This window comes from Pezoporus occidentalis, unplaced genomic scaffold (genome assembly GCF_034315485.1).
Source record: "Pezoporus occidentalis ecotype Australia unplaced genomic scaffold, CSIRO_AGI_Poc_V1 ctg4, whole genome shotgun sequence".
NCBI classification, from domain to species: Eukaryota; Metazoa; Chordata; class Aves; order Psittaciformes; family Psittacidae; genus Pezoporus; species Pezoporus occidentalis.
Window position 1 is genome coordinate 9,234,932 of NW_026915724.1, and position 27,023 is coordinate 9,261,954.

The following is a 27,023-nucleotide window of genomic DNA, read 5'->3' on the forward strand; positions in this document are numbered from 1 at the left end:
TAAGAAAGAACATTGCCTCTGATGGTGCCAGTTTTGACAAAATCTTAAAGAATAACCAGATTTTCAGATAACAATTTAGATACTGTTTTATCAGTACCCAGATTTGTCTGGGTGCCTATGCAGTTTGGAATTGACACTACATAATGACTGTTTATGGCCTCCTGTATAAGCAATGTTCTGTTGCAGCAGTCGTGGTACAGTGGTACACAACCCTTGACAGAAGTTTACATTGCAGGTTTTAAACTCATGCCTGGGTAGCCCAGGCAAGAGCTAAAGGATCCTTGTGGTGCATCCCCTGGGCATTTGAAGTCACCCTTGCTGCAGTGTATGGAAGACTAAAAGTGAAGGGGTTTAAAGTGGCCCTCACTGCAGTGTATAGAAGACTGAGAGGGAAGGATTTGCAAACATTGCGCAATATTTTTCTTGATCTTCATAAGAACGTATGTTCATGCCAGTAACTATTTCTTACCTTGATTATCAGGGCTTAAGGTCTGAAATAATAAATAATCCACACCTCACCAACACCCAGTACAAAACAGGGAATCTTCAGTCACATTGACATCATTCTCCTGTTGGGAATGATGCTACTTTGGTGCATTTGGAATGGAAGACATACGACTTCATAAGTAAAATATTTAACAGCTTTTTCTGTGGTCATTAATGCCTTGATATTAGAAATACCCTCCTTATAGACCAAGACATTTCCAGTATCATTCATTTCCCATGCCAAATTTGTGGTTTGTGATGGAATTATACTTTTAAGAACATGGACTAGTGATGGAATTTCTCAGTTGTCACGCTAACTTTGTCCTGTTGGACAGAGAAATAAAAGAACAGTAATAAAACCCAAGTAGCATTCTCTAAACAAAGAAAATCAATCAAACGCTCTGTTTATTGATCCATGTTAGAAATCTCTATAACAGGCTCAGTGAGTGGACAGCTAGGTGAAGCATATACCTTATGGCCAGGCCTTTTAAAACACCCAGTTGTCGCATGATGCCACTGAAAGAAATTATACTCTCCTTATGCAACCTCACAGCAAATCTACCATCCTGTAGTGCGACACATTATCCTCACCATTTCTTCAAAAAAGGAGTGGGAACGGAAAAAGGATTTTCACAGCTGGCAATGTACATATTAGCTTTCATCAGGAGAATATAACGGTACTACTGAATAAGAAAATGTTACGACCTTGTTTAATTTTCTTGCCTTTTTTTTTAATGGAGCCTTTTCTCTTTGAATGATGGAATAAAATGGGGGAAGAGAAGACAAGTAAATATTTTCAGCCTTCTCAGCTGAAATCCATAATTACAGCTTATTTCTTTCTGGTTTCTGATATATAGATTTCACAGAGCTGATTGCAGGCTTCGGGAACTATTTTTGCCTTTTAAACTGAAGTATTTCAGGTTTTCTCTAATTAACCACTTGCAGAGTACATCACAGGCTTAGTGCCTACTCACCAGCCACATTTCTCATAAACAGATCTGTTACCACACTAAAATGAGGGCAAGAGGCCTTCTGCATTAATAGTTTATGAAGATAGCTAAATTACAGCTGACCATACAGTATTCTGGCTATGATGTTCTCTTAAGCCTCTCTCTGGACTCTCTTTTTCTGGGGGGACAAAGCCTCTTGAAGTGATGACACCTTCTCCTGGATGATAATAGACTGGTTGGTGTGGGACAGCAACATTTTGAAAAATAGCTGTAGGAAGTGCTTAGGCAACCTTCCTTATACGAAGCCCCAGCTAATTAAAAAAGAAACTTAGGCTTTCTTTTCCCCTTAAGGTGACAGAATTTTACAGCTAAAGAAACAAGACCAAAAAACACAGGAAGCAGAGCAGCTGTTACCAGGCAGCAGTTCAAAGGGGAGGAAAATGAAAAGCCTCTGATATATCCTCATGAAACTGCTCTGGAAGAAGATCTTCACACAGTTACCCACTTTTTTCCTAGTCCTTTTTCACCTGGTCAGTGTTGCTGCATGTTATTCATAAGATTCTAACTTCTTGGAGCAAGGTGCTGTCACCATTTTATCTTATACAGTGGCCAGCCCAAATTGTTTCTTAAAAACAAATGGTAAAACTGCGGCATTTCCTTCCTGTTTCTTTCCCTCCACTCCTTCTCCCCTCCTCTCTTCATTCCTCTGCACCTCCTGACATTTTTGTCACTTTCTGGATCCCAAGTTCTCATTCACCTCATTCTCTTGCTAATAATTTCTGCCCAGGTGCAGCCATAAGGCAAAACAATGGTGCAATACAAAAGGAAAGCTGTCAGGTAGACAAAAGTAGCATCAAAAAAGCAGTAGAGAAGGAGAAATTCTGTATCATTGATTGACAAAACCCTATGGCAGGCCATATGCATGCATTTACCATTCTAAAGAAGTAATCGTGCTTGCTGAAAGTGTTAGAAGGAAACTCAGACTTTGAAGGAATGAGTATTATTGTAATGCTCAGATGATGACCTGTATTATTTCAGCTAAACATGGCAGAGAACTGATGGACAGGTATTCCATAGACACTGGCATTTTCTTCACAGAATAGCTGTTTTCCTGTGTGTCATTTTATGTTTTGCATAATACCACATGAACCTCATTACTGCAGTTTGGAAGGTTTTGCACATTCACAGAAAGCAGCACAGGGAGAAGAGGAATAGTTTGATGCAATTTTCACATTGGCCCAGTGGATAATCAGAAGAGCTCTTCTATTATAAACACATGCAGAAAACAAACCATTATAAATCCTACCTACAACCCAGGGCCAATAAAAAAAACAAACCTAAAACTCCAACAATACAGGCTTCTGACAGTCATTGTTAACAGCTTAATAGCAGCTAGAAGGCAAGATCTGGTCTTATGTCAGGAGTACAAGGCACACAGCAGTTTGAAAGAAGGATAAATATGTAGTTATAGAAATTATATCTTCCTGAAATGATAAAAAACAAATAGAATAAATGACTGCCTACCTTGGAGAGCTTGGAGTGTACGAGTCTGTACAACAATACAGAGTTGCAGGACCAGCTGTGGTGCACTTTCCAGAAATGTGGCTAGCAAATGCAGCATACTCACATCTGCATACTCATACACCATTTTCCAATAAAACCTCCATCTGTCATTCTCTCCACTCTGTCGACTCCGGATGCCCAAGTATATTGTGTGGAAATACCTAGAAATAAAAGAGAGACATTATAGAAATGCAGAATGAGACTTTACAGGTAACACTTCTGCTTGAAAATTGCCAACATTTTTTCAATGTACTTAAAAATAATGAACATTTATTTAAAAGAATTATTGTATTGCAATGATAATAGTTGATGATGAGAGTAAGCTATACTGAAGACAGTTTCCTTCACAAAAAACACTTAAAAAGCTTAGCATTGTCTTATTAAATAGTATTTAAGAACTCAGTTTTCTGAACTGAAATATAAAAGGCATGTGTTGATCATGTGGCCTTCCCTCAGGTGTTTCAAATAATGGGTGAAAAAGGCTGATTCTGCAATGGTGTCTTCAAAGAACTCTTCTCTGAGCAGCTCTATGTGGACTTGGAAGACCACCTGCACTGCAAGCCAGGGGTGGTCTTAGCCTGAGGCTCTACTATGGCTGAGCTCATTGTCCTGTTTTTCCACCTAATGCATTGAATATCATGTTTCAGATACTGCCAAATATACAGTGCTTTTTCTCATAGTTTATTTTAGGAGGAGAGGAGATGTAGCTGTGAGTTCCTATTTTAGGAGGAGCGGAGATGTGATTGTGGGTTCCCTTGGTGATTAGAAATGACTCACTACGATAGCTCTCATGTAGCAGCAGCAGGGAGAAGAAGCAGAAGCCAGGAGCCCAACAGGCTGCTGCTGCTGGCAGTAGTAACCAGCAGTTGAGAGAAGTAATGGTCAGAAAACACGTCAGCTCTGATGGCCTGTGCAAGACTAGGGGGAGACAAACAGCGTTCAGCAAATTAAATAGATTTCAGTGGGTGCAGGAACAATGTGTGGTTTCAGAAAACACGGTATGTCTTCTGATGGCCAAGCTACCCATCTGCTGTGATTCTTTTCATGACCTTTGAAGAGCTTGCAGTGGTGTCCGATGACACACTTGTGCTACAGCACAACTGCTATGGGTGGCCGTTGATCTGCTCTGTTATTCTGATCTGCTGTCTGTTATTCTGTGTCAGGAATTTTAGGCTCCCACTAGGCTCCTACAATTTAAGTTCAAAACTAGTTAAGGCTGGCTGAAAAAAAGGTTCACATAATGAAAAATTCTGAAGATTAAGATATTGTCTTGTGCCAGGATGTCCTGCATCCTAACATGATGCCCTGTTGAGGTACTAACTGATGTGAATCTCTTTTTCTTCATGTTTTTCAGATCCTTGTCCTGAAAGCATTTCTTTCTGATCTTTTTGACATGATATCAAGCACCTTTTTTTCCTAGTGAAATTATATTTTCTAATAAGAATATTTGTAGCAAATTTTAACCACTAGCAATATATAATCATAGAACGGTCAGGGTTGGAAAGGACCTTAAGACCACTTACTTCCACCCCCTCTGCCATTGAACTGGTTAAGATCAAATGTTTCAGTATTTATCCTCCTTTTCACAATTTCTTGTCTTAAAATGCTCTTTATACCTGGTGGAGCATGGTGAATTGTATAATCTCTTTTTATATAGGCTGCATGCAACCTTTCATCCCTCTTTTGTTTAGCTGTAACTGCAGGTATCTTCTGCTTCTGAGAACATATTTGACCTCTGACTGGCAAACAGCTCAAGACTCACTTGTCCCCTTGAAGAATAACTGTTGTGCTTTTACCCACAGAACCCTTGTACCCAATGCACATGCCACCACAGAGCAACGGCTTTACTCAGGAATACGCATCAAAAAAACCCCAGGGAGTAGCAAAGAGAAACAGCTGAGAGGCCAGATCTGAGACTGCAGCATTTCTCTTGACAATGCACATCATAGCAATATAAAAGGAAAACACATTAAATTCACATTTAAATTAAAATCACACCAGGTGGCTTTGAATTTTATGAAAGTCCCACGTGGGAGTGAAGCAGCAATGAAGCACTCGGAGGCGAGACCACAGAGGTAACAGTAAACAAGACAGCAGCCCTACCTCTCCTGCAAAACACTGAGCAGGTCTAAATGGGTCAGAATATGATGGGATAACTGGGGCTTTCCAGTGTCCTCAGGGTTACTGAAGTGAAATGGCCTGCTGCCCAGATACGAAAGAAGTCACTGAGCTGGAAAGGCAACTTTTGCAGTGCAGTTCTGCTAATGGGGTCCATTGGACCCTCAGGTTCTTAGTCACAATCAGTTCAATTGTTCCTAGACCTCTCATTAGAGTTCTGCAGCACAACAGGGACAGGTAGGACTTCTGCAGTTTGGGGTTTGGGTGGGGTTGGTTTGGCCTGCCTCACATGTCCTCTCAAGGAGCATACCTGGGAATACTGCACATAGCGCAGGCACAAAAGCATCTTCAGCATCCTCCTTTCGAGATATCACTAACCCCTGCTATAAATACCTAAAGTAGCTTTGGCTGCCTAGGATTGTGCCAGAAGGCTCTAGCTCTGCCAGTGGAGCCATCTGCAACTTGAGTTCTACAGCATTTGTGCAAAAAATACTTTTCCTATTGCTGTGCCAGGCAAGGTCCCCTGGGGTTCTTTACCTGCTCTGCAGAGTGGTTGTGCATGGCAAATATGTTGTGATTAATGAACCCATATGGAAATATTTCCTCTCCCATTGCACTTTATCGTGAAACAGTGGCAGTGAGTTATTGGGGACAAGGGAATCGTTGCTCTTTGCCTACTCATCTCTCTGCAGTTTAGACACAAGAAGCAGAGGAGGAAGATACTTTCTCTTTTAATGCACTGGGGACCAAATTTCAGGGTACAGTGAGTGGTATTTCTTTCTGTCCTATCAATTTTGGCCAAATTAATTGCAGGTTGAAATGAGCATTTACACACATAATTAATGTCACTGATTTATAGGCACAATCAGGTGATTAGACAGCTAAACATTCTCATTTACATCCACAATTAATTGCACCAGCAATTGATGTTAGGTGTGCAAATTAGCAGTTATTAAAATAGAAAGATGGTCTCGTAAAAAGCTTCATATATCAAAGACACCTTTTCCCCAGTAATATAGAATTAAAAAAAGAAAAAAAAAAAAAGGAGAAAGTGCCTTTCTTAAAAGGAGAAAGTGCTTTTCTTGTTGTGGTTTCCAAATATAGCTTAACACTGCAGTAATGACACATTCCCTTTTTTATATATATATATATATATATGCATTATGTAATTTCATCTTAGACACCCTCACTGGAGGCCTATTGTTAGCATATGCTATACAGACACATTCAGAGGTAGTTCCTGCCCTGAAGAGATTTTATATTTTGGTCTTCTGGTATCATTTGGGTGGAAACTCACATTTTTCTGTGACTCTATGTTGAGACTCTTGTGTACAGATATTCCAGAAAGATATAGAAGAAATAATAACAGCTCTGCATTGGAAAATATCTTAGGTTCACTGTAAGGCAAACTGATGCCAATGAAGCTGAAATACCAGATGCGTATGTTATTGTCTTGGTTGTGACTGCATCCAGAGGCCTCACCTACAGTCTTCTAGAGGTGCTTTACAAATATACAGAAACTGACTATCCATTTCCCCAGAAAGTATTTAATTGGGATCAAAAGAAATGACAAGGAGTGAAGAAGTTAGAACACCAAAAGAGAGGAAAAAAAAGAGGAATGGGAAGTATGGTAACACTACTGCCATCTAGTAATGCCACTACTTCATCTCATAAATCAAGAGAGTTCATTAAAGTTTCTGATTTCACTAGAAAAGTAAAAAACAAATAGAAAAGTCAACCCCCCCAAAAATCCATAATTTCATAGCTCTTATGTTTGTGGAGAAAAGCTTAGAAGTAACTGAGTTTCCTAAAGATTTTAAAGTTAGAACTGTGAAATGCACTATGAAAAAAGCAATATAAAATCTTATTAATGTAAAATTGCTCCTCTTATTTTTTTCTAAAGAGAGACCATTGCTTGGGTTGTCAATGCTGATATAAACAAGCTTACTATTCAGAATGACATCAATGGAGTAGGAAGCAATTATATTGCTGATAATCAGATGGCAACATAGGTATCATGATTTGAGGCTTAAGGTCTTTTCTGCCCTCTGGAGGAAGTGGAGAATGCTTCAGCATGTAATTAATTTATATCAGTACATTATATAGCACAGTATACAGACAACTGAGAATGCATAACCCCAAAGGATATGGATCTGAGACAAGACGACTAGTGACATTCTTTTTCTGTTATACTGAGAGAAGGCAGTAAAGTAAGAAACAAACAGAAAAGCAAGCTAGTCCTTGCACTGCCCACAAGTGTTGAAGATGCAAGTCAAATAGAAGCAAAAAGTTACCTGTATTTGTAGCTCTTGAAAAAAAAGTATTTCTGGTTCTCAGGAAAAAGATACTAATTCTGATGAGACAGTGGCTCTCCAGGGTTTCCAAAGTGAAGAATTCTCATTTTGCTTCAGGTTTACATACAATCTTGAGGATGGTCAGCACAGACTGATACCTACATTTGAAATACTTCTAGTGACACTTCAATTGCATGATTAAAGCACGCCCAATTGTGCATTTAATTGAGATGTGGTAGTGTAATTATATGATAATACCAAATATTTATGGGACTGCTTTCCAAGTTTAAAATGCTTTACAAACGTTAATTGATTAACTGGGATGAATGTAAATGATCTCAGAAGGTTCATTCCCCAGGAACTGGCAGCTGACCAACCTAATACCTGCCTGAAGGAACAAGGTATAGTATAGCTTTTACTTAGCAGACTCAAATCCAGGTGAGATTTCATAAACTCATGGTGGGATAAGTTTTCCTTTTCTTATGTGCAGAAAAATCTCACTTTTCTCCCTTATCCTTAGAAATGTGATATTCTGTCCTAAATCTGTGGATAAAAAACTCTTCCCCAGCTCCTAAATATAACCTGACTATCCACTCTTTTATAAAAGGCCTTTGGTGAATACGCTGGTATCACTAAAACTGAATAGGCTTTTGGCACTGACTTAACAGAGCTTGGGATTTTACCCAGTTCACTTTATAGTAGCTGGGTGTCACTTATGCTCATTACTTCTCTCTATGAAATGCTTTGCAGACGCTATTCTTTCTAGTACAGACAGCTGGAGCTAATGATAAGTGGAACAGAGAAACCAAATCCTGATTACTGGTGGACATGTTGTTCCCATATGAGTGAGACTGAACTGTTCTTGCTGCATATAGTTTGGCTCAGTCAACATCTTTCAGGCTTCTGAGCCCCTCTGGGCTTCGATCCCAAAGTCTGCCATTTGCCCTTATTTCTTTTCTTCCAGCCCCATAATTTATTTCAAATCTTTAGCTAAAAATTGAGATTGTGGAGATTAGGAAGAGTTATGTTCAATTGCTTTTCATTTAGACAGCGTGCCAAGTATGGGCATATGCAAGCTCAGGGCCATATGCAAGTCCAGTCTAACTATGGCTTAAGCACTTCTTGCTAAAGATTTTCACCTTAATGAAATCATTCATCTGACGGTAATATACACAGCTCTAGAAAAAAAATCTTCAGTTTAGGAGTGTCAAAGAACTACATTGCTACCATGTGCTTTGTCTAAAAAGTCTTTAAAATGATACATATGAATGAGAAACCATTTTCATTCTTTGTAAAAATGAAAATGTTCTGATTTAATGCCTCATGTAGTCCATGTTTATTACAATTGCCTAAATCACACAGAATCACAGAATCTTAGAATGGCTTGGGTTGGAAGGAACCTTAAAGATCATCCAGTTCCAACCCCCCTGCCATGTGTAGGGACACCTCCTACTAAACCAGACTGCTCAAAGCCTCATCCAGCCTGACCTTGAACACTGCCAGGGATGCGGCATGCACAACTTCTATGGGCAACCTATTCCAGTGTCTCACCACTTTCATAGGAAATAAGTTCTTCCTTTAATCTATATCTCTCTTCTTTCAGTTTAAAGCCATTCCCCCTTGTCCCATCACTACATGTCCTTGTAAAAGTCAGTAGAAGTCATTTGCTTATGTCACATAATCTACTGAAACATTTGCAAGAAGAACAAAAGTCATTAACGGCTAGTTGTAGCAGTCCTAGACATTTATTCTGATGTCTAATTTACCCCTGTATCAAACAGTACATTAAACAATTTAGTAATACCATAAACAGTTGCTCTTTCTGTGTCTCAGGTGCGAAGAATAAAAATCAGTACTGCAGAGCTAAAAACCAGTAGAATAAACAGCAATTCAGATAAGTGGTATTTTCTTCTGTTGCTTAGCTACCAGAGAAAACTTAAACTGTATTTGTATCTCAACAGTATTTGCTGTGTTAAAAAACAACAGATTGTTCTATTTTGCTTCTTGTGTGTCTTGCTATTAGGTGTGCTGGAATACTCAAAAAACTCAAAGTTTCTTTAGCAGGAATACTTCTTTCCTCTTCAGTACATGCTAAAGTTTACTCTTTCTGTTCTGAAGAAATGCACAAATCCCTTCAGTTTTAATGCCTTTTCCTAGGAAGGAACAAGCAGCCAACTTTCAATTTTCTAACCAATTATTTTTTTATGAGAGTATTGAGGTTTAATGTGCAAAAGGAAACTGAAATACATTCTGTAGCACAGCAGTGACCAAAGCTTGTCCAACCAAGCATGGTTCTCACAATTTACCAGCAGCCAAAAGTCTGGGCTTAATTTACTTTAAATTATGGGTGCAACATCCTCATCTGTGTCACTGAGATGAGATCTATGTGAATACAGATCCCACTGGGGAATATTTCATCATAAGAGACGTTAGAAGACTTATTTCCAGAATATACCTCCATTACAAGGTAAAAAACAAAACCCAACTTGTATTTAGTTTTCCCTTGCAGTATTTAAGATATCAGAGAAATATCTTCTTTACTTCCTTTAATACAAAGCAAGCCACTTTATGAGCATAAACAAAATAATTACATCTGTTTCATTATACCTATAAAGCATTCCCCAGCATCTTCCATGACTGGGCGATCCTTCCCAAATGGCCAGAAGTTGTATTACAGAGCATTTTATGGTCATCTAAATTTTTAAGGCTTCTGAATTTAGCTACTATCTACATTTCCCTGATGTAACCAGTCATCCCCAGGACTTTCCTTCCTTTCCTGACATGGCCAAACCACAGACCTCCAGTATGTGAACCACTGGTGTAGGGAGAAGGTAGGACCAGGTTGGACTAGGTATAGGTTTAATGAGGAGAAAATAGGGTGATCTAAAGAAATCCTTGGTGCCCCCTGCTCTCCTACCAGCCCCTCTCACCTGCAGGTTACGTCTGCTTGGCCCCACTGCTCAGGCTACAGTGGGATTCAACCCTGTGTGAGGCAAAAGCCCCCTCCAGGAAACAAATCTCTCTTGCCATGTGCTGCCACGTCACACAGAAGTACCCCTGCAAGTTTCCCATTTAGTTCAATCATTTCCCTTTTTCTATTTTCAAAACTGGGGTATTCCCAGTATGCGTTTGCCTCTCAGGGCTCTCTGTCAGCCCGGTGGCATCCCGATCAGCCTGTGACTCCCCATACTTCCAGGCTGCCCCTGTCATGTCTGTGGTACTCATCCTCATGTCAGCTTTCTCCTCTGTAGTGTTAGTGCTCCAGGGCAGATAGAGCTTGGTGACTGTGGATCCGTCGGGCGGGCAGCTGATGGTGTCATGGCAGGGACAGGGATGGCTTAACCTTGTCATGGGTCATACAGTCATTGGCTTCTGCTCCTCAGGATGCTGTCCCGATACTTAATCATGAGTAAACATTAGTGCATTTTTGTCCTGTCACCTTTGGGCTAGAATTAAAAAGGAGAATGAAGAAGTGACATGAAAAAAATACATATATTCATAGTGTGCTGCAGCTGTCTGTAGCTTTGTATCTCAGAGTATCTTCACCAGGCATTGCCAGTGGTGCTGCATGACAGCTGCCCTTCCTGTTTCAATCAGGGGACAAGGCCATTTAGACATGTTCAGCAGAAGAACCAAAAAGTTTTATTACACTCTCATTTCCTGTATGGCACTGCACACCTATATGTTCTTTAACCTCAGCCACTGCTTCATCAAAAGTTGATGAAATCACTTTGGGCCTCAGAAACCCCTTGGTTTCCACCTGTGGGAAGCACTGGAGTTTCTTGGGTATCATCAAGACTGCAGCCCTGGAAATGATGCCCACATGAGACCAGTTCTCTGAGGGCAAGCAGCTTCCCAAGAAGGCAGAGATCTGCTCTGTGTTCTCTGAGATGCTGAAGGCCTTCCCATTGTATCGGAAAGGTACATACGGGCTTCCTGAAGCAGCATTCAACTGAAACTGTTAGGTAAACATAGCTTTATTGATAAATGCCAGGGCACTCCAAAAAGCTGAATTAAAATCCTGATTCACAGTCTGCTATGTGGCTGTCCTCTTTCAGTTTCCTTCCTGCAGCCTTACACACTTTTGAGCCTGCCAAAGTGGAAGGCTGCCTCTGTCCTGTGGAACAAGAGTTGAGATCCCCAAGCTAATAGTGGATTACACTGAATTTTTTTCTCTTCTTCTCCTCCCTTCCTCCCCATGTCATATTTTCATTTGCTTCTAAGCCTGTCTGAGGGTTAGTCCTCCCAGAGCACCCTGGGAACTGAATCCTCTGCGTCTCAGTCTGAAGATATCAAGAAGAATCAGGGAGCAAAAAAGTACAGAATCCCCCATGGAGCTTCGGGCATTCCCTGGAAAGCCAATTAGTCATGGCCAAGTCATGCAGCTGTTACAGTAATATAATTATTATTATGGGCATCCTCATTTCACCTGCCCTTGGGGCAGTAGCAGGAGCTGAATTGTTTCCCTGTTCCTTCCTAGGAACAGCTATGACAGAATTATGATGGTAGTCCTTGGAAATGGTCTCCCTTGCAACACTGGTGAGAAGGATACACCTATCGACCAACCACCTATTTGACTAAACTTGAAGTAAGCACCACCTGCAAAGAAGTGGGCACAGCTGGAGAGCAGTGCCTCTGGCTTCTTCTCAGCTTGGGTACCAGCTGTATTTCCCAGCGCTCTGGAGAAGTAGATGGGCAGCATCCCATCCCCCTCATAAGGATAAAACCAGGATTAGGCATCAAGAGCCCTTTGCCTACCTTACCACATACTAGTTTCCACAGGAGCAAAGTGTACAACAGCACACTCTGAAAACGAGTGTCTCATGGCTGGAGACCTTGCAGTTTGGAGACAGGCTCTTCTCCTGGGTACCAGTGTTTATTATTCATGCTGCACACAGGGAGATGCTCAGGCCCTTCTAGGGGAGCTGAGAATCTCCCAGCATCCGTCAGACCATTTCCAGAGGGACATGTCCTATTTATTGAGCTGAACAGTCCACAAGGGAGGGTTCAACATGGAGAAAGAACACTAGAGCAGCTAGCAGCATAAATAACCTTGAGCATTCCTGTACCAGTTCATGGCTACCTTTGTTTGGGAACCCTTCATAGGTGAGCTCTCAAACTCGTGGCAAAACTCACCATCTGGAAGAGGGAATACCTTCACACCATTATTCACATTGCTTTCTCTGATGTCTTTGACAAATTAAGCATATTAACCTGCCTGCAGAATAAGCAGCTTGCCAGTGTCAACTTCCACAGAACAAGAACAGGCAATTGTGATTTCCATGGTCCAGGAAAGTAAAAAAAAAATGCATTTTAAACCAGAGAAGATGCCTGCACAAGTAAAGAAAAGCAACAGTAGTACAAATACTAGAGAATGAGTATAGCTAGGGTAGAGGCTATGTTCTATCCCCACAGACAAAAATCTAATGTGTTTCCCTCCATATGCACATCTTTCTTTAATGCCACCAGAGTGTGCCAGGATGAATCTGGGTTGTGTCACTCTGGGGGCTTAGCACGTAATCTCACACTGTGAAACAGCAGGAGCAAGCTGCCTCTACTAACCAGTAAAAATGAACTATTGCCAACCTTCTCCTTCCTTCCTCCAAAAAATCTTCCAAATTGCTTATAAGAGGTTTTATAGGACCTGCCTGCTCTTTCTGGCTCAGAGAAAACACACAACTGAGAATTCTGTTTGGAAATATCTATGCTGTAAATAACTTTTTATTCATCCTATTTATATAGCAGTCTATGCTTCAGCTTTTTCTTTTGAAGTACTCGGGAAAAGCTATTAGCAAATCCTCTGATATAAAACTCCTAATAAGCTGAATGCTCATTGTTTGGTTGGAGCAATCTACAAGCACTCAGGAAGCTATGTGGGATTAGTCATTCATTAAGATATGGACAGACAGTGCTCCTGTGATCTTTATGTGATATTCAAATGGCTGTCAGTGTTATTTACCAGGAATTCAGGCTAACTTCCTGTTGGTGCTTATAAGTGGTCCTGACTAATGGAGAATGTGCTTTAAATGCTGTCTACTTAAAGAATTTTATGTAAGATCCAATTCAAAACCAAATTTTCTAGCTAATGGTATTAGGAGGGCTGAACAGTGTCTCACAAAGAAATGGTCCTGTATAACAAGCTGAACATGGCACCATGCACTGTATCTGTGTGCTTTGCAAATGTAGTATTCAGAAATCTTTGGAATAAAATTTCTGGCTTGGGTTTTGCCTAGGGGAAAAGCTTTAGGGCAAATGATAACATTTTAATTTCAGCCCTTCGTCAATTCCCATAGGCTAAATCCAAGGGCTGTCAGTGAGAAAAAGATGCTGAGGAATCTAGTGAGAATTTTGCCAACTTACAGATCTCCCAGTTTGCCCCTTATCAATGTATTATAGAAAAAGATGAAGGAATATAAGAGGTGACATGATGGCAGCAACACACAAACCAAAGGAGAAAATAACATGAGCTAGCAAAACAGCAATTAGGCTTAAGACTTGAAAGCAAACTGTGGTCATTACAGATCTACATTTTTAGTCTAACTGGAATTCTCAATTCCAATATAAGATCCATCTTAAAATATAGCTCAAAACCCAAGAAGCACTGAAGGATAGTAAAACACCTATGAGAAAAATGCTTCAAGGAATAGCTCGTATCAAGGGACATGAATTTATAACAAAGCTTGAGACTGACTGTGAATTCAACAGCCACTTTTTTGTGGAGTTTTTCAGAATATAAGGCAGAGATAACACAGCCATGCAACAAGAATGAAGAAAAAGATTCCCTGGACAAACAGGAAAAAAGAGACCTGACCACATCAGTGTCTTTTATATTGTATTTCAAGGACAATCAAAGGGTAAATGAACACAAAGGCCATTGAAAGAGATAGCACAAAATAGTCACGGATGTCAGAGCCTTATACACATATTACATGTTACCTATTAGCTCAGAAAAGATTCATTTACATGCACCAGCGGCAACTATAAAAAGTCTATTTAAGGACAAAAATGACTTTAGAAAACTCTGTATGATCCATATGAGTTAGCCTACATAGGCAGCTGCCTCCATTTAATTGAAAATATGAATTTTAAATGGTTGATTTAAGTGGTTAAAATCTTGACTTATAAATGGCTTGCTTTGGTTTAGGATTGATTAAGAGATGATTTAAGGTAAACTGAAATAAGCCAGTAGCTCTGAATTAGTCTTTACACAGAGGCTTGAAAAAATTAGCTAAGGTTTGGCCTCTGAGCATCTTTTAATATTTTTAGTTGGGCATAAGATCAGTAAAGTTTTGCACACAAAACACAATCATATTTGCATATAGATACATATTTATAAGTTTCCCATTCTTGCAGTTAAGGCATCTTATTCCAAAAGAGAAGGATATAACATCTGACAGAAGGCTTGTAAAACTTGGGAGAACAGACTGTTGAAATCACAGAATGGTTTGGGTTAGAGCACCTTAAAGATCACATGGTTCCAACCCCCTTGGGCAGGGACACCTTCTACTAGACCAGGTTGCTCAAAGCCCTGTTCAACCTGGCCTTGAACTCTTCCAGGGATGGGGCAGCCACAACTTGTCTGGGCAAACTGTGCTGGTGTCTCTCATAGTGGAGAAATGCCACAAATATAACTAAACAAATACAAAATCTGTGTACATGAAGTTCCAAACTGTCATATGTATACCTATAAACCAAGAGCAACACTTTAAGGATCAAGTCTGAGCTCACTGTCACCTGAAAGTCAGTATAATTAAGAGCCTGATGTAGCATAGGAGTGCTATCAAGAGGGTGAAACTGGACAGGAGTTTGCCAGGAGTCACAGGGCAATCTGCTCCTCACCAGGGTGAGGGGAAGTGACAGAGCTGGAAGGCTCATTTGGGACTTGTGGAGAGAACTTGCTCCCCACACAACATCCAGCACTATTCCTTTGCATCTGGGCAGGAAATATTCCCCTTTGCTGGTTTTCCTAAACACACTGAAAGTTAAAAGAGCTCCAAAGGGTATCTCCAAACACTGCTTTCACTGTGGTATGTCCACTGACACTGGCAAACTTTGGGTTATCTGCTTCACCCTTCCATTACGATGTTAATCACAGAATCATAGAAAGGCTGAGGCTGGAAGGGGCCTCTAGTCCAATCCACCTGGTCCAGCAGGGCCATCATTTAAAGTCATTTACTCAGGGCCAGGTCCAGGCAGGTTTTGAGCATCTCCAAGGACAGAGACTCAACAACCTCCCTGAACAACCTGTGCCAGTGCTTGGTTACTGTTACAGTCAAAGAGCATTATTTCCTGATGTTCACAGGGAACCTCTAGTGTTTTGTGCCCATCACCTCTAGTCCTGTCACTGAGCACCACTGAAAAGAGTCAGGCTCTGCCCTCTTTGCACCCTCCTTTCAGGTTTATAAGATCACCGCTGAGCCATCTAGCAATTCTAGAATCTGTATAATGAGCAGATAGCTCTTTAACTACCCATTCCTGACACTGAAAATCCCTCAGACACATGGCAGGTGCCAGAGCTGGAATTTCTTGTTCAAACTGACACCCCATCTCCAAAATGCCACCTGCTACAAGTCTGATTCTTGGCCTAGACTTTACAGATTATGACTTCTCCAAGGAATATGCGATACCTGTCTTCCTAGTTCATTGCATAGTGAATAAAAATGGTCTAAAAATCCAAAGTACAACTGAAGTTAAACATTATGCTAATTATACTACTGTTAATAATATCTATAAGGCTTTTTGGAATTATTTGCTTAAAATGAAAATCATTTCTATTAATTCAGACAGCAAATTGCATGAAATTCCTTTAACCTTTGGAAACCATTAAGAAATTCAGTATTTTTGGCTAATTGTGGTGGCAATTTATGGGACCTGCATGACTTTCATGTTAGCTAGGTAAAATACTAGTCTCCATGACATTCACTTCCTCTGTGGATACCAATCACTCAAGTGCAGAACTGGGGTTTCCTGTGTGTGCGGCAGCTCTGACTTTAAGTGAGTATGCAAGGTGAAGATGGACAGGGAGGTAAGTAAGCCTGATAAAGAAGGTAATAAAATCTATGAACTGCTCTTCTCAGCTTTTGAAGACACAATTAAGAACTTGCTTTATCTGCTGTTATATCTGAGACCAGAAGGTAAAAAAACTTGGGGGAAAAAAAAAATTCTGTTTTTTTTTTTTTTTTTTTCCTGTGGAGAATATTATAATGAGAAGCTTTCCCTTTCTAGACCTACCAGGTTCCTTCTAGCAGCAATCTGCTTGCTGCTGGTTCCCAGGCCACACATATGCCCTTGTTTTCCAGAGGAAATTAGAGAATATAACTCAGAAGATTGCTTCTGTACAGAAATGTGCACATAAAGGAGGAGTAAAGAAAACATAAAGGTATATACTGAACAGGTCCTCCTGGGTGAAGCAAAGAAAATGAGGGACTAGTGATAGGTTAAGTCCGTAGAAGACTATGCAGGTGGCTTCCCCACACACACAGCTATGTGTCTTATGTATCCCTTGTCACTTGCACCATATTCCTGGAATTTTCAGGCTTCCATGCTCTGCTGGGAAATAAATTGTTTAGGTCTAGTTGGGATTACTAAAGCCAGCTCTACCAAAGACCCGTGTATTAGTGTTCAAAGATGCATATCATTTCTTACAGCTAGAGGCAGCCATTTAGATTTGGCAGATGTTATTTTATTTGTTCAGGCTGAAAGGTCACTATAATTCTGCCGGCTTTACTTTCTGTATTTAAAATGTCACCCCAAACAGGTAGCTAAGGTTACGCATTTGCTTCCTACATGTCTTTTTACCATTTTCCATGGCAGAGAAGGTCTTTTATGTCCTAGGAATCCTAATTAAGTTTGAGAACTGGTCTTTGAAAAAAAAAAATAAAAAAAATACTCGAAGGAAGTGAAGCACCTTTTAAAAATGATTGTCTCGGTTCCAAGGGTGTTCAATTTCATTGTTTTTCTAAGGGCTTTGACATGTTTGCTTCTAGCAGCATTTCTTCGCTCTCTCAAAGCATCTCTTCATGCAAGAAGATTATAATGATCTGAAAGACTTCCTGCTACTGTCCTCCATTTCTGCGCTTACATTTACTTGTGTCTGCAATTTGCACCTACAGAGATGCACAACAAATTTGACCCTGTGCTTTGAATGCCATTTCAAAAGAAACAATTAAAGCTACGGCTATATGGAAGCTTACATTGATCTATCTGTTGATGCCCACCCTCCACAAATCCTGGCTGTGCAAACCCACTCCCTCCCTTATGCCAGCCCCTGAACATGGCTGAATCTGTGCTGAGTTGTTTCAATGCATCACACAGGTCAAGAACTACCCGTTTTTCTCATTTAGTTTTGGTTAATTTTCTGTCATCTTAGCACGCTGAAATGGCTCCCTGAGGATAACAGAGCACCAGAACCACAGGCAGAGGTGAAAGAACATTAAGCCATGGGCAGACAAAGGCAGGGCAGCAGCACTTTGAGAGAGTCCAACTGCCATGGCAGGGCAGCTTCATTTATTGGAAAGACCTTGGTGGCTTCAAGGATGCAGTTTTGCCTTGCTACATTTCCCCAGGGAATATTTCGATGCTTTTTCTAATTAGAAACCCCCTACCTTTCACTGACATTTGAAATGTAGGTATCTAAATGCATTTCAACTGGCATGCTGGTCTACTATGGCTAACTATACTCCAGAGGCTCCTGTCTGCTTATTAACTAACTTATACCAGGAATGTAAGAATAATAAAGATCTCTCTGTGCATTGCTTAATTCAATGCACTGCAACTTTTTGTTTATTTATTTATTTATTTATTTATTTATTTATTTATTTATTAACTGAAGAGTTAAAGCTCTTGTTTTGTGTTATAAATTACTTTAAAGGAAGAGAAAAACATTCTGGTATGAAGCTATATTTCTGAATTATTTTCTTCATCCATTCTGTTTTTCCATCTTGTCCTTGTCAAGATGAACATGAAAGAAAAAATACCAAAAGAATCTCTACAGAAGAATACTTATTTTCCTTGTAAAATACATTAATGATAAATCCTGTCTCTAAGGACCTTTGATTCTTTCTTCCTTATTGTTGTTCAAGGTCTAAACCAGACTGCAGGCTGCCATGATATACTTGCGAAGCTCTGAAATCCTAGGTCAAGAAAAAGACCATCACTCTTTTAATTTGCTTTCAAAATTAAGTTTGGAAAAAGTCTGCAGAAAACCCTTTCCTGTGCCAAGGGTTTCCTTTTGCATTGACTATTTAGGTATTTTTTCAAATGGGTTTTTATCTTATTATTTCCTTCCTGAGTGCATGGTTTGAACATGCATGTCAATGTGACCTTACAACTTCCTATGGGAAAATTAGCTGCAGAGAGATGGCACACAAATAAAGAGACACTGACAAAAACTCAGTGGGTTTTCTGCAAAATACATTTACTGTTCCTTGGCAGTCTATGCCCTCAACTTCCACCTTTGGTTTAGTAGCATATGCTGTGATTTTCTTACTTTGCACTGAGTGGTCCAACCAAATTTCATTATTTGCAAAGTGCACTCCATTCACTAATGTGTTTCTGACAAAACATAGCTCCAGATTACCTTAAGTTAAATGCACATTATAGCTACATCTTCACAGAACACTGAAACATACCACTTCCCAGAAGGCATTGGCAGAGGCCCAACTCTTACTGAAATCACCAGGACTGAGACCTCTAGCTTCCTTTAAATATTGGGTCAGATCAATAAAATGGGACAGGCTGAGGATTTATATACAGGCATACATATATATGCATGGACACATGTCCCATATACAAACACTCACATGCCATACCATACCATACTATCATACATCTGCTGGACACTCTACAGGAGACTGCGTGCTTGTGACCTAACTTTTTTTCCGTGAAGCAGACCGAGATTAAACAAAACTGTTTGAGGGTAACGAAGACAAAGAACTGAGGCAGGTCTGATAGAAGTTCTCCCAGCTAAATCCATGAAAATGGTAAATCCATGAATTTGAGCCAAAGGCAAAGTGTAAGCCCCAGGCTTCTTCTCATGCCAGCCCACCTTGTGGGATGCAGTGCCCTTTATGGTCTCCAGCCTTGTGCTTTACTTCCCTGGGCTGAATGGAGTCCATTCCTCATGCTACAATCTGCTCCCAGTCTGCTCCACCTCATTCCCCCACAGGGGTGAATCTGGCATTTAGCATTAAATTGCCATAGCTAAGCTTCAACTTCTTTGTTTAAAAGAAAAGCGGATTAGCAAGAAGTGAGCGTGGCCTTTGCCATTCAAAAAGAAAAGCAAACAAATATGGAAATAAACAGAAAACCAACAAATCAACCACAAAAAAAAACCAAACACAACCATCCTGAATGAGCCAGCCTGAATCCCTTCACTTAGCTGGCTTTCAACACTGTTTTTTTTTCACACTTTGGACTTGGGCAAGTGTATCAAGCCAGCCTGGAAGCTGACAAAACAAATTTCAGCACTCTGGGAATCTGGCCTGTGTTTGCAACGGGTGGACCTTAACTAGGCACAGGGAGTGCCAGAAGTCATAAAGACAACTGATCCTCTTGAGACCTCCAAATTAATTTTAATGAACTGAGGAATATGACTAAGCTCCTGTTAAGCTTTTCACATTTGAAACTGCTGTTTCAAGGCAAAGCTGTGGGGTTTCATCCATCTCTATTTCTTGACTTGATTTGAACTCTATCCTGGTGACAAAGAGAAACACATCAAGCAGGAGGGAAATGCTCTAAATGATAAGCATCAGGAGTGAGGAAAATTCAGTCCTAATTCTCATTCCGTATAACTCTCACAAGCTTGCAGAATTCCTCAAGTGGAGATAGGCTAATGATGTTCTCAGTACAAAAGATAAGACAGAGATCCACAAAAAAAAAACCAACTGTGCTCATAGAGTTGAGTGCAACTCAATTTAAGCACCTACAGTCAAGAGACTGATGAAAATCTTCACTACTCCTCTGGGGAACAACCAACCGGTGTTATCTCCAGTTTCATCCATGAGAAACATCGGAATTGCAGCAACACCCAGAGCTGTTACCTCTTCTTCCTTCTTGTTGTGCGTGTTCTAAACCAGACTGCAGGCTGTCATAATATGCCTGTGAAGCACTGAAACCCTAGGTCAAGAAAATGACCATCACTCTTTCAATTTGCTTTCAAAATTAAGTTTGAAAAAGTCTGCAGAAAATCCTTTCTTGGCCCAGTTGAACAGCTCAGTATCTCATTCCTGCGCCTGTCCATATGGGATATACCAAAATTTACATGCCCACCACTCCCATATAGACAAAGTCCTGGTTCTAACCTCAGTCACTCCTGCACACAAAACACCCCTTGGTCCCCCATGCTATTTTTCTGTCCCAAACACACCTAATGATCAAAAGCAGAGTGTGCTCTTACTGCAAAACTTTCTTGTGGCCTTCTGGCTGAGTAACTCCTAAGAGAGGTGAGAGTGGGGCTTGAGTCCCCACAGGCTGGGAGAACCTGCAGAAAGCCCATGAGCTTTCTGCACAGTCCTCTACCCCTCACACTGTAGGCGATGCAGACTGAAGGAGGTGATCCTGCCCCTCTACTCTCGTGAGACCTCACCTGGAGTACTGTGTGCAGTTATGGTGTCCTCAACATAAAAAGGACATGGAACTGTTGGAACAAGTCCAGAGAAGGGCCACGAGGATGAACAGGGGACTGGAGCACCTCCTGTATGAAGATAGGCTGAGAAAGTTGTGTCTGTTCAGCCTGGAGAAGAGAAGGGTGCGTGGAGACCTCATGGCAGCCTTCCAGTATCTGAAGGGGGCCTGTAAGGATGCTGGGGATGGACTCTTCATTAGGGACTGTAGTGATAAGACAAGGGGTAACGGGTTAAAACTTCAACAGGGGAAGTTTAGAGGAGGAAAGGAGGAAAGGAGGAAAGGAGGAAATTCTTTACTGTGAGAGTGGTGAGGCACTGGAATGAGTTTCCCAGGGAAGTTGTGAATGCTCCATCCCCAGTGGTGTTCAAGGCCCGGTTGGGCAAAGTGTTCTGTGACATGGTTTAGTGTGAGGTGTCCCTGCCCAGGGCAGAGGGTTGGAACTACATGATCTTAAGGGCCTTTTCAACCCTAACTATTCTATGATTCTAAGACAGTTACCAAGAACCAGCAGCTAATTTTCAGCATCCAGCAGGCAACCAAAAGCAGATGAGATTTCAGATACCTCCTCAGTATTTCCTCCTAAGTATTCTCCTGTGTTGAAGGTAACACTAGATAGGCCATTAACTCTAATGGAAAACAGTAGCTTTTTCTCCTTACACATCTTTCATCCTCTTTATATGGAAATGGTACTGTTCAATAACATTGTAGGTATATTTGGAGGGTAATTAAATTAGGATGTGCAAAATACTAGCTCCCTGGATGGCAGGTGCTATATAAGTGAAAGAGATTATATTTAAAATATCATGTTAAGGGATTTTTTTTTCTTCAAAAGATTACCTCACAGAAATCCTCAATGTGTTTTAAAGTTGAAAATTCATTAACAAGTTGTCAACACCAGCCCCTCCTCTCAAAACCCTCTCTTTTCCTTCCCACTCTTTCCCCAAAACACTAGCTATCTCGAAGCGTCTAGAATGGCAAAGGAAAACCTGGCATTTTTAGAAGAGGAAAATAATCAAAGTAAGCAACAGGAAAGATTTATTTCTTTTCAGGCTAAAAATGCTTTTCTGTCTCACACATAGAGTTACCTTGTACACAAACACACATACAAACACCCTCGTAGAATGCATATGTACATGCTTAATAGCTAAATTTATGCACACAAGTAAACTTATGGTTTAAATGGAACAAAATACTGTTTCAGTAGCAAAGAAATGACTGGAGACCTTGTTCTTCCATTTTAAACTCTTTTTAAGCCTCATTTTTCTACATGTTCAATTAGTGAGCTAACAGAGCACTGGCAGCTCTTCGAAAATGCCTAGCTGCAAGTAAAGACCCCACCAAGTCAATTTTGACCAGGAAAATAATTGCTTCATAGTAGATACTGGTTATAAATCAAAAATGCATGATTCCTCTTACATTTTGGGAAATAACAGCCACAGAATGGACAATTTCTGTCCCATTTCCATTCAGAAAAAGTCATGCCAATCTCAGGCACTTCCTAATGAAGACTGCTACCCTCCACCTGTATCACATCAGACACTATTTTCTCCCTTGTCTCATCTTGTACATTACAGTTCCCAATGGTTATTAAAAGCATCTTGGCCAGCCATTATTTTAAATTAGCATCCCCCATAAGATGCAATATCCTCCTGAATTCCCCCAAGAACAATTGCAACTGTAATCTGCACTTAATATTGAATTTTCACCAGAGAAATTCATTAGCTATGAAGGGTATAAGACTTCCGTTATGCATGCTTTCATTTCATTCATCCAAAACCATCACAGTCCTTGGCTGCAGCAAACAAATTTGGCCTCTTCCCAATAATCAATAGTTAATGTACATACTGAAAAAAAAGTCCTATGTATTCAAAAAGGGTAAGTTACAGTTGGATGCAGAGTTTGTATCCTGCTTTGGCAACAGCTTATAGGTTAAAAGAAACTATTTGTTATATACATATACACATACTCATTACACTTACAGCCTTGGCAAAATTTGGGAATATGACACAGAACTGACATAAAAGTACATCAAATGGTGTACATCAAATACACCATCTTTGAGATCCCAAATACAAAAGAGCCTGAAAATTAGTCTTTCAAAGCTTAAACTGAGAAGCAGACAATGGTAGATTGACTTGAGCAGTGCAGTATACACAATCTAAATAATTTCTCACTGCATGTGTTAAGTGTAATGAAAACTTGAAAAATGGCTTTTCCCTTTAAAGTTTTTTCCACTAAGGAATGTAGCTACATACAGTATAATTCATAGAATCATAGAATTGTTTAAGTTGGAAAAGACCTTTAAGATCATCAAGTCCAACTATTAACGTAATACAGACAAGTCCATCACTAAACCATGTCCCTAAGTGCCACATCTACATGTCCTTTAAATACCTCCATGGTCCAGAGGAGGGCCACGAGTATGATCAGGGGACTGGAGCACCTCCCATATGAAGACAGGGTGCGAAAGTTGGGGCTGTTCAGCCTGGAGAAGAGAAGGCTGCATGGAGACCTCATAGCAGCCTTCCAGTATCTGAAGGGGACCTACAGGGATGCTGGGAAGGAACTCTTCACTAGGGACTGTAGTGATAAGACAAAGGGTAATGGGTTTAAACTTAGGGGAAGTAGAGAGAGATAAGGTCTCCCCTGAGCCTTCTCTACTCCAGAGTAAACAACCACAGTTCCTTCAGCTGTTTCTCATAAGACTTGTGATCTTCATCATCTTTGTTGCCTTTCTCTGGACCTGCTCCAGCAACTCAATGTCTTTCTTGTAGTGGGGGGCCCAAAACTGAACGCAGTATTTGAGGTGTGGCCTCACCAGTGCTGAGTACAGGGAGAGCTATACAGGGAGAAACTCTCAATCCCTCTATTTTTAAAATACAAAAATCCTGTTGTATACCTTTCAAGAATGACTGTGCATTAACAGAACCACTGAAAGCAATTATCACCATAAGCTAGGACTCTTGATAGTTAAATTACAACATCTGACATAGATGGGGATAGGATGCTTCAACACTTGACATTATGCATTCTGGAGTAAACAGACTCAGAAAATATGTTAAGTTCCCCTGTATATTAAACAGTGTAATTTAAAACTGATTCATTAACTTGGATAGGTAAATCCCCACACTCTTCCACGAATGCAGTACTTTTCTTGCTTTTTAATTACTGTATTAAAACCTTTCTTAAAATCACATGCAATGAAAACACAGGACCAGAAAGAGAAAGGCTTTTCTAAAATGCAATCACTCGTGAAAATTAGAAGACTTCAACTTCATAACTTGTAATATAGAGTAGATTTGTCAGGGGGTTGAAGAAGCTACATCATCACCATTCTTCTTTTTTCTCTTTAGCTTGTGTTTCTCCAGGCCATATAAACCAGACCCAAACTGGGGCTATATCTATAGTTGAGGTGTATTAATGCACTGTATGGCTGATGAATTTCAGAGGTAAGGTAGCCTTTAAACTGAAATCATCAGGAGCTACAGAAGCATTTCCTTTAAATAATTTTTGCTCAAGTGCTTTTATTTGAAAATTTTGGATGCAAGCATCTATATGCAAAGTAATAGACCAAAAATCTCACTGTCCCACTTTACTATACAAAGATACTAGCAGTTCCACCCATATCAATGCAATTACACCAGTATTTGACCTACACTTGCATAAAGCAGGGTGAAAGAAATACATCCTAGATCCAAAACTTCTCTCCTATTTTACAGTTATCTTTATACTCCTGGATTATTTCTCATGAGTACAAGCTTGCCTTCTCCTCTTCTTCATGCTTTCTGTATCACCACGTCCTAAGATGACATTACTAAGCCCAAATTAAATAAAAGTTTCATTTTGGCAATTATTAACTTCCAGGATCTTTATATCTCAATGGGGATCAATCTGTGACCTTTTAATGTATGTATTCCTAGTTTGTAACCACTATTAATATCCTGAATTTTCATTCAAATATGATTACAATTATGTGACTTCCTCATAATGCATCTGATTAGTCTTCCAGTCCACATAAATACCTATTGCTGTCAATAGTTAGATGGATATGAAGAATCTACATGAATCATTGAAAAGACCAACTTCCATTTTGTAGTTTTCAGTTTATAACTGAAATATTTCATCGATAAAGGCAGTAGATTAAGGGCATTACTGGAATAGTGCTCCCTTGCACTCCTCAACCTCCTCCAAGAAATACAGAGTCAGATGGAAAATTCAGGTAGCAGTAATAAAAATATTGTTTGAACTAGTGTACCTCTATTTTGTTCTGTTATAACCCTGGAGTTTACACACTTCACCTCCAAGCAAAAAAAATACAGTAAAGGGATGTGTTTGGCAGCTGCCTTTTCTATTTAAAATGTCAAGTTCATATTTTCAACTATTGCCTTCAATTCTAAGGCAGCATCATAGAATCACAGAATCACAGAACAGTCTGGGTTGGAAGAGACCTCAAAGATCATCAAATTCCAGCCCCGCTGTCATGGGCAGGGACACCTCCCACTAGACCAGGTTGCTCAAAGCCCTGTCTAACCTGCCCTTGAGCACTGCCAAGGATGGGGCACAGTAGTTAAACTATTCCAGCTCATAAGTTAGAAAAATCACATCTTCCATGTTTGATTTACAGGAAGAGCATGAGAAATCTTGCAGGTTTTTCACTTGTCTAAGTCGTGCTTTTCTGTGTGTTCAGATCTTAGTGGTGCCAGCAATTTGCTTTACAATTCAGATTCATAAATTCATTCACCAAGTTCTTTAGTTGACTATACTTTTAGGTACTCTTCCTCAGGAAAAAAAAAAACAAAAAACAAACAAGTATTTTTACAGATGTTTGGATCATTTTATTAGCTTGCTGGTGTTCTATATTTTATCAGAAGATTCATTTGCCCTGTGTGTTCCAGATAGCTAGAAAACTTGTGTAAGGATTATAACTGAATGAAATTTTGTTAAAATACTGTTTGTTCTGGAATAAGGAATATGGGTATTTCATTTCACTGATGTGCATTTCAGTTTCTTGTTTCATTTCTTTGTATGATACAAATATTTAAACTGCCAGAGTGCCCAGCTGTTGCACACAGAGTATACACCAAGGACAGTCACACTGTCATGCTGGTTAGACTGTCTATTCTGCCTGCCTTGACCAGCATCCAATGACAAACTCTTCCTTCTTCAGAGTAAAGTCCACACATGCAGACAAGTCAGTTTTCTTGACTTCTGCTGAATCTTGAAGGTTGAAGTACTTTGCAAATAAACTTAAGAAGCTTCTGTGGCAGCTAATGAGGACATAATTTGCTAAAACAGTGAAGAACTCGCACACTTGAGTGAGCTGGTATAATTTTCTCTTCCAAAACACATTATTTTGTGCAAGTCTGATGAATTTCAACTGCCACAAATCTTCCGATTAAGTGCTATATTTACCCAGCCAACTGAACCTCATTACTGTGCCCTGTCTCAGTGTGCTAGGGTTTTAGTCTTCATGTCATTGGGCTTTTACTCAGAGTAAAAACAAGCAGACCCAGGCAGTAGGCTTCTGTAGAGCATTTGTGATCATCTTGACACATACTGGAGTGCAATAGGCTGAAGATTATTTTTTTTTCCTGCTCCCTCTGGGACAACCCAAGTGGGAGACAAAGACTGAAGATCACCCCTTCAATTGAGTTATTCAGAAAACCTTTGTGAGCAAGTTTTTCAGGGAAGAATATCAAGCCCATATTGTGTGTGTATTTAATTTTTCATATTTCTGGAACAAAAAGGCCCAGTTCTGCTGGGCTTTCTATGACAGATTGTCTGTACAAATATATGAGTTCCATTTTTCTTACATTTGATGATCTCAGCTAAGTTGAAAAAGAAGACAGAGTTTCACTGTATTTTTTTCTTTGGGATTAATCTAATACTCAGTTATTCTCCGATCTTGCCACATCTCATTTCAGTTTTAGGTTATTAGTGCACATGTGCCTCATCAGTCTTTGTACAATGCCCTGGAGAAAGCTGG

The 27,023-nt window shown here is 40.0% G+C and overlaps 1 protein-coding gene across 1 annotated transcript in view; it reads right to left on the reverse strand.

Moving 5' to 3' along the window:
- The window catches only part of XKR4 (XK related 4), a 232,276-nt gene that overhangs the window by 83,671 nt on the left and 121,582 nt on the right, over positions 1 to 27,023 (reverse strand). Inside the window, exon 2 of the mRNA XM_062633389.1 lies at positions 2,961 to 3,160. Coding sequence (XP_062489373.1) covers positions 2,961 to 3,160 — 200 coding nt within the window. The remainder of the gene's footprint in view (positions 1 to 2,960; positions 3,161 to 27,023) is intronic.